At 37.0% G+C, this 16,614-nt stretch overlaps 1 protein-coding gene across 1 annotated transcript; it reads right to left on the bottom strand.

Moving 5' to 3' along the window:
• Positions 1–15,326, bottom strand: hcrtr2 (hypocretin (orexin) receptor 2). Its single transcript, XM_067522355.1, has 7 exons — positions 14,945–15,326; positions 6,558–6,736; positions 2,528–2,771; positions 1,622–1,737; positions 1,261–1,481; positions 935–1,056; positions 1–657 (listed from the first exon to the last, which is right to left on the bottom strand). The coding sequence occupies exons 1-7, from the start codon at positions 15,153–15,155 to the stop codon at positions 497–499; spliced, it is 1,254 nt and encodes a 417-aa protein (XP_067378456.1). The 5' UTR covers positions 15,156–15,326; the 3' UTR covers positions 1–496.
• Between the last annotated feature and the right edge of the window lie 1,288 nt (positions 15,327–16,614).

Raw genomic sequence — 16,614 nt, 5'->3', positions numbered from 1 at the left:
TGTATTGATTTATTTATTGTCTTTAAAATGTACTTTCAGAGTGGAACAATGTCCAGCCACAATAAATGTACATTTACACTGTTAATGCACATAATGATACATTCACAGGCATTTATACTGGAGACGTGGTGGACATCTGATCTTTACAGAAACAAATTATAATCTGGGTAGTAGAACTCTTTATAAGCCATAACATATAAAACTGATACATAAAGAAATGTTATTATGTGCTTCCTCTTATGTCATTTAACAATAAATAATTAAAAACATATAATAGTTATCAAACAATACCTTTTCAAATTTGTTGTTTGACAATAGTTTCTTGTAATTATGAGTCATTGGCACTCTTTCCAGAAATTGTTGAAAACAAACAAACACAAAACAATAACTCTCATTTTTTCCAGTCTGTTGATATAATTGCATTTGAACATCTGAATGTGAGTGCGTCCTTTGAAGCTTGAATTGGTGATAAAAGCTCATCACCCAGATTATAAGACTAAACAATCTGTTCTGATACGCGTGACAAATTGTCCATGTTAACTTGAGTTGACAGGGACTTTCGGCTGTCTGTGCTTGTCCTTATTCTCTTTGTTCGGTTTTGACCTTGGCTATGACAATGCCAAGAAAAAGCTGCTTTGAATTCATCACGGAACTTTCCTGTGGGAAATAAAAAGAAACAACATGAAATTCAATATTTATTTTAAACCATGTTTTGTAATCAGCAACAATATTTTTCATTATTTGGAAATCATATTCATTGATGTTTGGAAGAGTTAATTATTTAATCATGTTTCATTGTCTTTGTCTTTTCAGTACATGATGCCAAAGAGATTTGCAAAAAATGACTTGCCTGATCTTAATATTTGTACATGAACAATGTATTATTAGAAGCTGTCTGCTAGAGTACTATGGGTGTGGTGGGATACAAACTTACCACTGAGGAAATTGTAGATAATAGGATTTGCTGCACTGTTGGCATATATGAGCCAATGTGAGAAAGTGAACCATGCATACACTGTTTCTCTGTCATTTGTTTTCTTGAAAGTCCCCAAAACTCTGCAGGTAAAGTGTGAAATAAGATCAGGGAATAAGTGAGTCATTTTTACTTGTTTCTAAAGCTCTACTATTAAAAAAAATATATATATGAGTTGCAGTAAACATGTAACAATTCACTCGATATATGTTATTTCATTAACCATAGTTAAATATGAAACAACAAATGTGAGGTGCACTATATGATCTTTGAGGCAGCAGCATTACCTTTTCATGACATTCAGCACGCTGATTGGCAGGTAGCACAGGGCAAAAACAAAGAGCACCACCATCAGCATGCGAGCTGTCTTGCGTCGGGCTCTGATCTGTTTGATCTCAGCACAAACTGTGCTCATCCTCACCCTCACAGACTCCCTTGGCCGTGGAGTCTGAGCTGAGCACTGGAAGGACCTGCACTTCCTCTGCAAGACTGATGTGCTTCCAGGAATCTGTTAATAAAATATGTGCATAAATTGGGGACTGTAAACATGCGAGAGAAAGATCATTTCACTGAGACTTATGTTTAAATATGGCTTTATAACAACTGATGCTTGTTTTTAACTAGAGCAAAAGGAGCTGGAATACACACCTGTTGACACCACAGCTTGTGACATATTTGAATATAGGCTAGCACCATTAAACATAATGGTGCAAAGTAGGTCACAATGAAGAAACAGGTGTGATACACCTTTGGGTAGATCTCAGCTGTTAAAAGAATAAAATAAATATATTTTAGTGATAACTCCTTTAGATTTCAATTTACCTCGCTCTCTCCTTATCATTCTTTCTATTGTTAAAGCACTGTAGCAATAAATCTATACATCTGTTCAAACCGTGTTCTGCGCTTTTTCAGGTGAGAATGAATTCACAATAAGGGCTAAATTATATAATTAGGCTGATTATGAAGCAGTCAACTCACAGAAATTTTATTTTCTCACTAACAAAATACTAAACTGTTGCTTTGATATATTTTTAAATAGTAAATTTGCAGGGTGACAAGAATTTTTTCAGTGACCTTTGCCTTCTGTCAATTAAGAACGCAATCCGGGTTTCAAAGATATTTGATATTAAATATTAAATATCCGATAGCTTATTTTAATTACTCTGACCTAACGAGGGTGAAGACTTAAAAAAAGCTTTTTCTCTTTGCCAGTTTCTATGATTACTTTGATCAGAGAGACGGCCTCACTGGCTTATCTGAATGCCACTAAAAGTCATTCATCCTGCTTATCAACCCCGTGAATGGTGCTCTGCTCTTTAATAAAGTTAATATCAAGCACCAGCCAAGTAGCATCTGCATCCGACTGACAGTCGTGTCTTCTGCCAGTTGTATCTTTTTGAAAGAAGCACTTCAAATGTGACTGAAAGTTGTCCTTTCATTCTTTTAGTTCGTTAGCTGGTCTCAGTTTAACCTGTGCATGTAACAGCTAATAAGAGATTTTCTGTTCTTATTATTTCTTTTTATATGTTTTAAAGGAGATTTGTGAAAACTGACCTCCCCAGTGCTCATCACACACTGTGAACAGGCTGGTCTTGTTTGTTAGCTCAGGCAGCAGGCTGCTGCACTCCATTACAATAGCCTGAGGGATCATGATGATGCACGACACAACCCAGATGACAACAATGCTCTTGCGGGCCCTCTTAGCTGTGCTTTTGAACATCAGCGGGTGACAGATAGCATACCAACGGTCTTGGGCGATGCAACTTAGTGTTAGTACAGATACAGAAACGGAGATGGTCTGGGGAGAGATAAAAGAAGCAAAACACACAAGCCGGACATAAAAGTTTGGTTACAATAGTATTTTCAGTATATAAATATCAGAAAGCAGAAAATGTATTTCACAGCTTCTGATTTTATTAATGGTTTGCAGCTGTGACAGGAGATCTTCAGCCGAATTTGAGATCACAATGACTCGTGGCCATATGGTCTTAGACATATTATATCTGTAGTATGACTAAATACTGCAATATATCGTACAATGCAGTTAAGGGTTGGATACAAATAAGGTTGTTTTTAAATAACCAGCTTGTCAGCAGTTTTCACAACACCTGTCTGAGCTGGACAACCAAACTTAGTCTGAGTTATTATGCCAGACTTCAAACCCATTTGTGCAGTAATAAAATTACAGGTAACAGCTGTAGCTCAGTTGGTAAAGGCAGTCGTCCACGGATCATAGGGTCAGTGGGTCGATCCCCGGTCCCAGCTATATGTCAAAGACACTGAACCCCCAACAGCCCATTCCCATCCCCAGCTGTGCAATGGTGGTCCAACCCTGTAGAAATTGGGGAGCGTTGCGTCAGGAGGGGCATTCGGTGTAAAAACTGTGTCAAATCAACATGTGGACAATGATCCACTGTGGCGACCCTAAACTCACGGGATAAGCCAAAAGGACAAAAAATATATATATACATTATTTATATTTAATTAATAAATTATATGTATTAAATGTATATTTGTTTTGTGTAGAATGATAAAGAGATTGGTTAAAGTAGAGACTAGAGACTAAACCACAGACGCTAAGAGACAATCAACTGGTCTCATCAGGAATAAAATTAAATAATGTTGTGACAGTGAAGGAGCTGCTTCTTGGCTTGATCTGCGTTCACTGATTTCACAGCTTGGAATGTAACACTTCTAGTTTCCTGTGCAGAAAAGACTTCAGGTTATTAAATGTACTGCAGAAGGTTTAAATAAGAAATGATGTCACTGCTGCTGTGTGGCCTATCACACATTGTGTAGAGACACACGTTGAGTTATCTGTTACTCCGTCATCAGTAACAGATATTGAATAAAGAAAATGAGGTACATTCTTTTTTTGTTTACTCCGTCGCTGAGATCTGCATCTGAATGTCACAATATTCAAGACAAAACTGAGTTGTGCTGTAATGCTGAATGTGATGGAGCTGTAGCACCTGAGAGATGAAATCCAGTTTTAACCCCGCTCCAGAGTCAGAGCTTTTTGGCAGGCAGACAGCAACTTAGGGGACATTCTCTAATGATAAAGGTCTGTTTTTAATGCTATTCCTTATCGATATGAAAGCTGTGCAGTCAAATGTTGTTGCAATTTGACAATTAAAAGACAATGAATGTTGAATACATGCATTTATCTGAGAGTGCTCTCAAACACTCCTTTCTTAATGTTCTTTCTGCTCCTGGGTTTGTTCATTGAAGACAAATTGCCAGCAACAACAAGCCTTTTGTGACCCATTAGTCCTTAATCATTTTCTTACTGATTGATGATCTAGGGACATTGTGTTATAGTAAATTTTAATAAGAATCTATGAGACATTGCTCTAAAGCAAGTTTTTCACCAATGAATGATGTCTTTTCTTTTTAGATCTGAATGGAAAATACTTGTAAACCATTTTTTAGAGGATTAAATCGCTTAGATTGCTGAAAAACGTTATTCAAATCTTTTTTCTTCTTTGGAACTGGCCTGAAACTATGGCATCACTGTGGCCAGGAATGTATCACCACAATATAATGGTCATCAGAATTATTCATATTAATCAAAAGACAATCCTTAAACTGGGGTTCAAAACATGACTGAACTCTGAGGAGGCCAGCACAACAATTAGGTAATGGTAATTAAACCATGATTCACCAGGACTCACAGGTGAGAGTGAGTCTGGTTGTAGATTAGCAGGTTCCAGATAATCTGACAGGTCAGGGCTGTCAGTGACACTTTTATTTGTCTTCCCTCTCATCTCTCTGAGTATCATTGCTCTCTGCTTTATACACCTGCCTTGCTTTATAGGAGACTTTTGAGAGGACCAAGATGTACTTGATGAGTCCCAGAATTCAATTACAGGTCTGTGAAACATCACCAGCATTAGAAAGAAAGTTCATATGTGGGAGATGGTCTTTTCCAATTTCAGCATGTTACAGAAAGTTCTCTTCTTGAATTTCAATTAGTACGTTCAGTTAACGACAGGGAAACCACATGGGAGATAAACCTGAGGTTATCTTGAGGTTGTTTCCTTTGGGAAATAAACTCTCTACTCCATCAATTTCGAAATGTTTGACTTTAAGGCACCAGTGGTGTGCTAATTTATATTCGCTGAGTAACTTCCATCATTTTAAAGGTATAGAAAAGAAGGACAAGAACATTGCCTGATAGAGAAGGGGTAGTACATTGACCTGTACAGTAGGTTAGGCCTGTTATGATAGCCTTCAGTTGAATTAAGGATGGTGATAATAAAGGTTAAGTACAAAGAGTGTGATACTACACTATAACATACTTTAGTATCCAATTGACTGGCCTGTAGGGCAAACTGCAGGAGCATCAGTACCAGTTTCAGATATGAAATGTGCCATTAAAACTCTAGTCCACTTTTACAGTAGTCTGATTATTATTATATTCTTAACATGCCTGTTGCGGGAATGTTTACTAGAACTTTTCCCCAGCTGTGGTAAGACCTGAATCCCCCCAAAAGGGATTAGTATTATAATATCATCATCATCATCATCAAATGAAACCACATATTTATGACGTTTTTCAAAGATGGATACCAGTACATTGTACCTAATACATGAGTGCCAAAGAAAGGGAAGTCAGGGGAAGAAAGGGGAGATATACAAAGAAAGAGAACTGTAGTTGCTCTTTAGTGCCCTTCATATTGTTAATTTGCAGTCTGAAAAATAGATGTATATATTGATTTGTCAGTTCAATTAAATAAAATCCAGCTGTAATAAAATTAGTAATTTAAGAGTGATTTATGAGTGATTCTGTGGTTTCAAATACCCCGCTCTATTATTGGATATACTTTATTGATCCCCATGAGAAACTATTAACGGACAGCTACATATGCTGTGCATGAGTTTTCACTGGCTTATCGAAGGACAACTGAATTTTTCATATAAAGAAACATAGCCAAATGTCACATGAAATGCAGGCAAAACTTCATGCACAACTTCAAGACAAAAAAATTCTGGAATCCTCTTTCTTATAAAATCTTTCTACATCAAAAGACACAAAAGCAACGATGTGACCATCACCATGAATAAATAGAAGGACATTTCAGTGCCATGCGATGTCATGAGTGTGGTACAGTAGGTTCACAGCCTGCACACACAAATAATTCATGTGGATCTGCCCACGTTTGGATGAAATTTAATCCACTAAATCCTTTTAATTTACATCCAGATCCATTCAGAAAGTGTTGGGGACGTCACAGCTAGTCATATTTTGTTACATGGTGGAGATAAAAAAGACCTTGATGTGTGTAGAGAATGTGGTAGAATTAGTTTACTGTTTTACTGTAGGAGCTATGCAGGACAGTGAAGGATTTCAGTTCACTCAATCAGAAGAGATGCATAAGTCAAAGTGGCCCTCAGGGGGGGTTGAAATATGTTAGCGTATTGGAGAGGATTTTGCAACTAAAATTAAAAAAATTAAAAAAGCAAAAGACTTGGTCAAGGCAACAAATGACCAGTGAATAACATCAAATATCTAAAAGTACACATATGTAAGGACAACAAAAGACAAAATTCTGTAAATAGTAGGTCAGAGTTGATTCCTTACCTGCAGATAAGGCACAATTTTGCAAAGTGTGTTTCCGAAGAACCACGTCTCCGTGATGTCTACCACGAGACTGGCAGGCAGGCAGATGATGGTGACCAAGACATCAGCAAAGGAGAGATTCACTATGAAATAGTTAGTCACAGTGCGCATGTGACGGTTTTTCCACACTGCAAAACAAACTGAAAACGATGCACAGTTAAATGCAAAAACTCAGTAAATCCTACAATTTTCGATTCGTAAAAGTAACCACAATTGTCCTTTTGATTATTTGAGCATTTCATGGCCTCATTGATCACTGGTTATCATATTTGGCAACTGAAATTTTCTTCATTTGAATCTTCAAAATAATAATTTCATCAGTTCATTATCATTAATATAGAAATTTCACGGCATCCCAACAAGGCCCTGAAAGTAAATTAACTAAAGCCAGATATATAGCAAGATATATGATAAGACATCTCCTGTCAGATTCCTTCAAAAATAAATGGGTTCCACTATTTACAGTCACATTATAAAAAAGCAAAAGCAAATATAAAAAAAACCCTGTTGTGGCATTAGTGAAAGCAAATTGAGATTAACAGGTTAACAACTCCATGTCTGAAAAGTGAGTTAATGTGTTATTTATATCATGGAAACATCTTGAAGTTTATATAAATGTTTATAAAGTGAACTGAAAAGGATTCATTCAAGAACATTACCAGTTATGTAATCACTCATGTAACAGCTCCAAGGTTAGAGTTTAGACAATATACAGTAAAGAGAGCATGATTTATGAATGATTTCAGCTCCAGTACAGTAGCTTCTAACGCTGTTTGCTTTTTTACCAAAACATTAAATAATGCTAAATACATTTAATCACATAATGACAAAAAAACAGTAATTCGAAAATGTTATTATTTATTGTAAAGAATTGACAACAGCGTGATAATCCAGTCATATAGGATATGATAACACTCATCAAAGTCACACAGCTGGGGCAAGCCAGACCATTAGATTGGTTGTAGGTTTGCAAGGTAATGAAATATTTGTTCTTTCTTATTAGTGGTGTTTTTACGTTTTTTATGTTTTTTTATTTATTGCTTCTTACTTATTATATAGCCATTCTTGAAGACGCTATCTTAAAATCAACAGGAGCTATAATGTTTTTTATTAAACCCTCATTGTGTGTGTTCACAATTACAAAACATGAAATAATCCTTTGGGTTTTGATGAATGGAAAAAAGAATAAAGAATTTTTGTTTTGCCCTTTCGTGTCCAACATTACGAGAAATAGCCCTTAATGTCCCGTATGGTCATAGTTTACAGTATAGTGTGTATCTGGGACAAAGCTGTCACTTTTGACATGTTTCAGTAATGCATTCAGTACAGAATGTGTAGTAAAGAACTGTTTGTCATCTACAGTGTCTCAGTCCTGATTCATTCTCTAAAAGACGGAAAGAACTGAAGCAACAGCAGGAGCCAGTAAAGAACATCTGCTCTTATTTTTTTCTTTCAGCTTGTTCCTCACAAGCAAACAATTGTAGGTGGTACTGGGGGAGAGAATTGCTGTTCAAGAACTCCTGAGAGGGCATGGGTGTACCGAGGTGGCAGCTTCAGCAGGAGTGGAAACAACCAGCAGACACAATAGAAATTCACCTCCCGATCTGAGGGTTGTCACAAAGGACAGAGAACAGTGTGGATCCACTCTGCAAATGACAAGGAGAGGAGGCCTTCTCCCTGTGGGAAGGCAACCTTCTCACTACCACTGCAGATCCATATTCTTCAGATTAAATCCTCTACTCCCTAGAATGTCAATATACAGCTCCACCTTTAGTTTTTTCTAATATGATGTATCAAAGTATTAGAAAAGGCTCATAAACGTGCATTTTAAAGAGCCACTGAAGGTACGCAAAGGCTGGGCGTAGAGAATCAAAATATGTTTTCATACTTGTTTTGTGAGTCATCCATGTAAGTCAGAGTCATTATAGTGTACGAACAGAGACAGGAACAACTGTCCATACTTTCATATTTCACTCATTTCTCATGTCCTCATTGTTGATATTATTGGAACCTTCTTATCATAGTCATATCATTTTAAGAACTGCCCTCACTAAATGTAGATTTAAACATGGTATGCATATGATCTGAACTTGTTTTAACATAATTTCAGTTATCAGGTTTAACCTTTCTTCATTCGGAAAATAATCATTGAACTCTGTTATGCAATATTTAAAATTGTAAAATTGGAAGCTCACTTTTAACATACCCACTTTTTGGTTCTGCAAATTATTCAAATCATGAGGCCATTAGTGATTCACACTACGAGGATACACCTTTTCTATTTTATTTAATCATTTGCAGCTAATAAGCATAGATGTTTTCTTCAGGATATAAATCTGCCATTCTGCCATTTCTCTGCCCTGCATGAATATGTTTGGTTCCACAGGATTGAGAAGGAGGTTCGACAATTTACTTATTGGTCAACTGTAATATTGAAGCAGCATTTGCTACTAAGTGGATTAAACTGACTGATAAGAAAGCTTCACATCACAGTTTATGGTGAGCTTCAAAGTTTTTTTTTCCCCCAGTTTGTAGCACTGTAGTTAGTTTTGTTCTATGTGGATTAAATGTTGAGTGTTTACTGTCAGATTGCTTTACTTTTTCTCCAAGTCCTGCAGGGTTGTAGGATGACTTTAAAATGCACTGAGATTCTACAGATTTGCTGCCGATTATATAAGGAGAATAAAAGGTCTTTGTGACTTTAACTAAGCAAAGCTTTTTGTGCATATTTAATGGGGACTGAGAATAAGAGAAGTGGCTACAATGATTGTTGCCTAAATTAATGAATGTGTAAATAAAGCCTAAAGCAACCCAGAAAATAATGGTAATAACACTGTTGTCTGGAGATATCAGTGCATTTATTTGAATAAATTAGTCTCTGGTCACAAAAGTAATACAAACCGCTGCAAGAGAAACAAACACTGTGACAGCAGATAAAGTAAGCTGCTGAGGATGGATGCAATTTTTTCTTTTTCCCACACTGCCCCTCACAGCTTTGCTTTCTGCACCAGAAACCAAACTGCTAAAAGTGCAATTATATAAAAACAGAGGTAGACATCTTCTAGACATAACTGGTTGTGATGGCCTCCCCTGCTGCCACACACTCCAGTTAAATGTCGGTAACCCACCTGCAAGGCAAATCTTGCTGTCTTTGATTCACAGTTAGTACATTGAACAAATTTTATTCTACAGATTATTAAATATGGAGTCATTTCATTTTTGTAAATTCAGGTTATTTGATAGGTTGTCATTACATTAGTTTCTATTTGTAGCGCACACATTTAGTTAACTTATGTACAGTCACACTTTTTCAATTATTGTTCCTTGAGTTAATTATAATTAACGTACAAGTGCAGGTGGAGCTGCTGTGGACTTCAGCTGCTGGAGGGACTTTTTGTTAAGCTGAGCAAAAGGATGCACCCCAGGAAGCAGAATATCTAACATCTTGTAGTTTCTCTTGTAGGATTTTGGGTTATTGAGCTATGTTATATGCTATTTATTTAATATAGATGTTTTGGATAATGTATTATCATTTGCATTCAGTAGATTTATTGTTATATTTTGTTCTGCATAGGGAATTTTGAGGTTTTGTTTTTGTCTTCCCCCTTCTGTGTCTTTAATGGTCTGATCAACCATTATATATGTTCCCCAGTGTGTTCAGTCTGTGGGTTAGCTTTGTTTGGGTTATTCACTCTCACAGGATGATGACGTGAGCCACATTAATGCAAGCAGAAAAAGTACAACCAAGCTTATTCCTCATTAAGTGAGAATATAAAATGAGTAAGATAATACTACTTGTCAGATTCCACTGGTAAAATGTATTGTTTCCTGAAATGACCGGTGTTGTACTACTTCACGTAAAAAACAGATGTAAAGACCCATCTGCGCTTTAACAAACAAACAGTTTTAGGTTGGAATTTCTTGTTCCCTTTTCAATCAGTGTCTAGTTCTGCTGCTAAATCAGCAGCAAAGTGGGTTTCAAGTGGGTCTCAGAGTGTCATTTTGCAATGACTTTGCCAACAACTGTCATTTCTGCTTCCATTTTCTAACCAGTGCTGAAGCCTTGAAATGAAAATACACCTCCTCCTTTCCATCCTCTAACACTGCCATTACAGCTCATGATGGAGGTGGTGATTGATTCTCAGTGACTAAACGTGATCCTGCCTACTGCTGACCTCTCAAATACCTCTTAATCTTATGTCCTGCCTCATTGTCATATTTCAAATCATGTCAAACCAATGAGGACCATTGCATTGTTAGAGGCATTTTATTTCAGACCCGGGAAAGTTAAATAGTTTTTACTTGAAAAATCTTGATCTAAAGATCTCTGTAAGATCATACTAAATGTTGTATTAAATGTATTTTCAGCGATTGGTAAAGTTAGTAAACCGTTTGATCTGCACCACAGATCCAGTCCACGACAATCATTTTCATGATCTTTTTGCTGACTTTTTAGGATGGTTGTCCTCACTGAATTGCACCATGTACAGTGTATTAATAGTATCATTATTTTATTTAATTTTTAACTTTATTGATATCTTATTACTTTGTATATATACTGTATTATTACTACTGCAATGCAAAAATGTCCCTTCAGGGTTAGTTATCTATCTATCTTGTGCAATGAAATTTTGACTTAGGTATTACATATCCATCATTAAATATAAAGGATCAATTTTTAGGATAAAGTCACTAATCAAAGCCACAGCTTTTGTGTTTTAACCAAATATCTGTTCAAATAAAAATCTTTCAATCTTGAAATCTCTTTCTGGCTTAAACTTTACACCGGTTTGCAGAGATGTTGGAGCATTTAAATATGTTGATTTAGGCTGAGGCTTCTAAATAATTTCCAAATTAAAAGTCAGCTAAGAATCTAATTCTGAATCCCCGAGTGTTGCTGCAATTAAAGTTCAATTAGACAATGTTTTTGAAAGTAACATGAAAAGGTTGTTAGATTCTGGGTAGCTAGATTTCTTAACCTTGTCCATCCTTAGTAAACGTATTTGATTTTATTCATAACTTATTAATATGGGGACTGGCATAAGGTTACATTTTTAAACAAAATTTTTTTAAGGAGATATATACACTTAATAAGTTGCAAATGATGTAACGAGTCATCATAACCATAAGCACCATTTAGATGACTAACAATCTTCACAGACGATTTCTAGTCATCATTTAAAGCACTAATCCTGGTAGAGCCTAAGGCCAGCTAAGGTTAATGAAATGGAACAGACATTCACATTCACAACTACAGGCAATTTACAGTCACAAATTAATCTAGCATGCAAACCCCTATCAGAGAAAAGCCAGAAGCAAACAGTGTCTCTAAACTATGATTTTTTTTTATTATTATTTATTTATTTTTTTGCTGTGAGGAAACAGTGGAAAACACTGTTCCACCCTGTACTGTAAACTTGCCCATTGCAAATGGTGTTGTAAACCATTACCAACTGAGAAACCCAATACTGTGGTAACAAGTGCAGCAGATCAAACCTGCAAGTTTTCTTCAAGCTTTTAGACTGAAACCCTTTAAGGAACCAAATAAAACAGAAAAATGCTGCATGTGTATGTGATTTAGAGCATCTGAATGATTGTGTTCAGTATCCTACCCAAGCTATAAAAAGGGCAATAATCATCAGGCAGCTAGCTGTCAGTATCAGAAATTGACTGCTGCATATTAACTTTGCTAAAATTCTTATGTATCCTTGACAGTGATTTTTTTCTATGTGGACCGCTGCTACTCCACCACTGCATGTCTGAGGACAATCAATGTCTCTGTATAAAATTCACAATTAAAAGGTCATTATTAAAAGATTAGTCGATAATATGACAATATCAGATCGATAAAGAGTTTTCATATCTGGTGATTGGTCTATCTTTTCTTTAAAAGAAATTAAGAAATTAATTAATCTGCAGTGGTTTTGTTAAGCGTGTCTCCGCCCTCTACTGGTCAAAATCACAGGGAGCCAAGGGCTGTTACAGGTTTGACTAAAACGAAAATAGTTTAATATGCCAGTTTTCGCCCACATGTTGCAATTTAAACAAGCTTTTGCTTGAAAATGTATTCACTTCATATATTAAGAACAACAACAACACTTTTTACCATTAATTTTAACAGCGCACTAATATTTAGTGTGGGTATTTTTTTACTCCCAATTCAAATCTCCCAACAGGAATAATTCATTTAATGCATCCAATGAAACAAATCTGGTATTTGCTCTCAGAAAATTTTCTTTGCACATTTGCATGTTGTGCATGTCAATTAGGAATTTATTCTTATTTTTCAAATGCTGCTTGCTTTCAACCCAGGATTAAATCTGCTCTCAGCCAACCAGATCTGAGGTGCAGCGACAGGGCATAAAGAATATCCTATAGGTCTGTAGTCTCCTATAGGTCTGCTAAATGCTAAGTTTACCAGCTGGTCACTAACTTTTCTGTTTGCTGTTTGGTGATGGGCATTCAGCACACAGTGAATTAATCTGATAGATTTCTCTTAGCTCTTCGCTGTGGCTGCCACTGAAAACGATGTCAGTTAACAAGTCAAAAACAAGAACAATGAGCTGAAAGATGCTAAGACGGGCAGAACTGAGCTACAAAGTGACGTGTAATAAAGATGAAAGTTAAGTTAATAAATAACTATTCACATTCATCTTGTTAAGGGGTAAGGGTCATAACCACTTTAAGACCACATCACAGGACCTCACTATGCCAATATAACCATGAAGGTTATTCTATAAATATTACTGTAGACATTGCAGTATTTCATCACTCTTATATTCTGTTTCTGTTGTGGAGGTCCTATCCTATATATTTCTGTTTGCTTGGTGTTCACTGTGCTTCCTCCTCTAAAGGAAACAATTATTATGAGTCTGTCAGCTTGAGCACTGAGACTAATGACCCACCCGATGAAACCAAAAACCAGCACAATGATATTATTTTCTGGATTTTGCAGACAAACAAATGCATGAATGATGGCAACATCCGTAAAGTTCATCAGGGCAGGTGAGTAAAACACATTATTAGCCATATTCTAGTTTTCTGTGTAGGAGAGAGACGACCAACTGTGTTTGCTGCTTATTTGTGTCTGTCACATGGTTTGTTTTTGTCATCACACTTGTGTATTTTGAGCTTTACAGACCAAATGGAGAACTTATTATATGCTGACTTTACGGGGTTGATGTGAAATTGATGATTGATTCATTCGGGAACTTTCAGGCTGATTGATGCCCATTTACTGCAATCACAACTTGTGAGTGCCATTGTTATTTACAGTACATTAGATGGCAAGACCTGCTGGTCTAAGCTCAATGTCAGGGTGGATAATTGCTGTGGGTTGTCCGCAACATTCACAGTAGTATGTGTTCCTAAACATGTCACCACTGCCGAATGAATTAGTGCTCCTTAAAAATCTTCAGATGTTAAATTTGTCTCCCATTCAGGCCAGTTTATTCAATTACTGTGAGAAACAAATATGTTTCCCGATTTTGATTTGTATTCATTATTCATGAACGCATTTGCAAAACATGTAAACCCTCTTGAACAGCATTTCAATGTTAAAGCTTTGAACTGCTCATAGTGTGACATTAAATTAGAGGAAAATGTCATGTTGACAGACGACTGTGCTGAATATTGACTGAAGCTGAGGAGCAATTTTGCAGTACATCTAGCCGCAAACTGATGGCACAGCTATCCTTGAGGTATATTTAGTCTCCTGGGATTATGGCCAAAATGTCATGATATTGATGGTAAAAATGTTTCCAGTGAAGACGCTTCAGATGATAAGAGAGAGAGAGGAAAGCTACACAAAATGCAACTGAAAGCTCACGTTTTCTTGTTAAAGGTTTAACATCAGCCCAACAGAAAAGTATTGGCAGAAAAAAAAATCTGGTTTAGACCCCCCTGAAGATAAATGGCAAAATCGCTTCTGCTCACAGCTTTTTCCTCAAATTACAAGTCACTGAGTCAGATCAATGAAGGATAATAATGGAAGGAAGAGAAAAAAAGGAAAATCAGGGGGGGAAAAGAAAGATAATTGTGTTAGTGTGGGCAAAGTTCCCCTATACACACTCAAACGTGTTGTCAATTGTATCCTCAAACATATCTGCGTACTGTGACTTCTCCTTGATCTTTGTTCATCAGGGGAGACACCGCTGCGATTCCACTGAGGACATCCCATAAACACAGTATCACCCCTGTACGGCATCAGAATTTATTTCCCTCGTGCCACTATAGTTATTTACGTTCTCAGAAAGTTGCGAAAAGTGTATTTGAACAAAAATATCTTTTTGCAGCAGTGGTTACGCATGGATGGGGGAAAAGACTTTCATATTAAAAGAACAACTTACCCAGCGAGTTTCCAATGAGTGACACGAAGAACACAATGATGTAAGCCACGATGAGAACCCATTCATACTGCTTCGGGTGTAAATACTCTCTCCAGATGTATCTCAGAAGTTCATCGTCCTCATCCACAGATGGGTGCAGAGGTAAGGCGGTGCTGTTGGTAACATGTGCGGACGATTCGTCGCAATCCAAATTATCAGTGATCCCAGACATCCTGCGAGGTGTTTTGTGTGGTTATTGTATTCCTGCTGGTATTGGTGCGTGCGTGTGTGTGCAGGGACCAGAGATTGTTGAGAAGAGTATCAACAAGGACGCGCATCGCAGCGCGACACTAACGCGCTCCACAGTCCTCCTCAGTGTGACGCTGATGTCTCCTCTGTCTCTATACGCACGGCCACAGCAGGGTCAAACACAAGCTATGTGCGTGTAGCTGAAGGATGCAGACTACAGCAGGGGCTGCTCTAACAATCAAGCCCCTCAAATGATAGTATGGGAGAAGGGGGTGGTATGGGAGAAGGTAGAGAAGCAGGATTGACACTGGATGATTGTTTTTTTTAATGTATTTAAACAATAAAAATGTGCTCTGTCTGAATTAATTTTAATAATTTTCAGTACCTCTTTAGGACAGTTCTTTTTTCTTGTGATTTAAAAGATCATGTAAATGAATTAATGGAGTCGGATTTATTGATCATTATTGAGCTGCAGCAATTTATTTCAAATTCCGTGCAGAACTCCACCAAGGGTCCAGACGAGGTTGCTTAAATACTCCAAGGACCTATTTATGTAACCACCTTTGCAGCCCCAATTAACCTGCATGAGCAAACGGCACAGTCAACCCAAGAGGCCACTTCCTTGACAAACATTTGAATCAAAATGTAAGTGAAACCATTATTATTAACTATTTATTTACTATTATTAATTGAGAAGTTTTAAAGGCAAAGTGGAGAGGTAGACTAGTGATTTTTAATGTTAAATTTGTGGTGCATTCAGTGTCACAAGCTTCTTTAGGTGCAAGATATTACAAACCTGTAGACGACAACATCCAGCATATTGGTATCAAAATTTCAGTCTGTTTTATTGATGTAGCAGTACTGAGCAAAAGTTGACTATTTTAATAACCATATATCTTCAGCGAGAAAAGTGATCTCACAAAAGTGGTGGCAACTTGCTGTGAGGTAAATGTAAAATTGAGATAAATTAAGTTAAATTGGCCAAATTTGGTCATTGAATGTTGTAGTGTGTGGTTTCATGTTGTGTGTGTACAACTACAGCATCAAGTTCAACAGGGGGGACAACTCGTAACAACCTAGAAATTGAAATCTACAGGAAACCCACACACACGGACCAGTACATTGACTCCCATCAAACACCACAACACAAACTAGCAGTCATCAGGACCCTGCACCACAGGGCAGAAAACATCCCCACCTCCTCTGAAGCCAAAAAGAAGTAGGATAGACATCTGAGAACAGCTCTTAAGGCCTGCGGTTACCCTAAGAGGGCCTCAAACAAGATGTCATCCAGATCCAACACAAAGACTGCGGACAGAGCAGAGACTCAGAGTCAAAAGAAAAGCCTGCTGATTCCTTACATGGCTGGAGGGTCAGAGAAGCTCAAAAAGATCTTCAGAAAACACCACATACCTGTTCACTTCAAACCCACCAACACACTG

This window comes from Channa argus, chromosome 1 (assembly GCF_033026475.1).
Source record: "Channa argus isolate prfri chromosome 1, Channa argus male v1.0, whole genome shotgun sequence".
NCBI classification, from domain to species: Eukaryota; Metazoa; Chordata; class Actinopteri; order Anabantiformes; family Channidae; genus Channa; species Channa argus.
The sequence above is the reverse complement of the archived record's forward strand: the minus strand, read 5'-3'. Positions and strand labels throughout refer to the sequence as shown.

What these genes read in the sequence shown, in the direction of transcription:
- hcrtr2 (XM_067522355.1), bottom strand. Translation starts at nt 15,155, where the DNA reads ATGTCTGGGATCACTGATAATTTGGATTGCGACGAATCGTCCGCACAT. An exon ending in AAATTGTGCCTTATCTGCAG is followed by an intron (nt 2,772 to 6,557) that starts GTAAGGAATCAA and finishes ATCTCTCCCCAG; the next exon opens with ACCATCTCCGTTTCTGTATC. An exon ending in ACAAGCTGTGGTGTCAACAG is followed by an intron (nt 1,482 to 1,621) that starts GTGTGTATTCCA and finishes TTTTATTAACAG; the next exon opens with ATTCCTGGAAGCACATCAGT.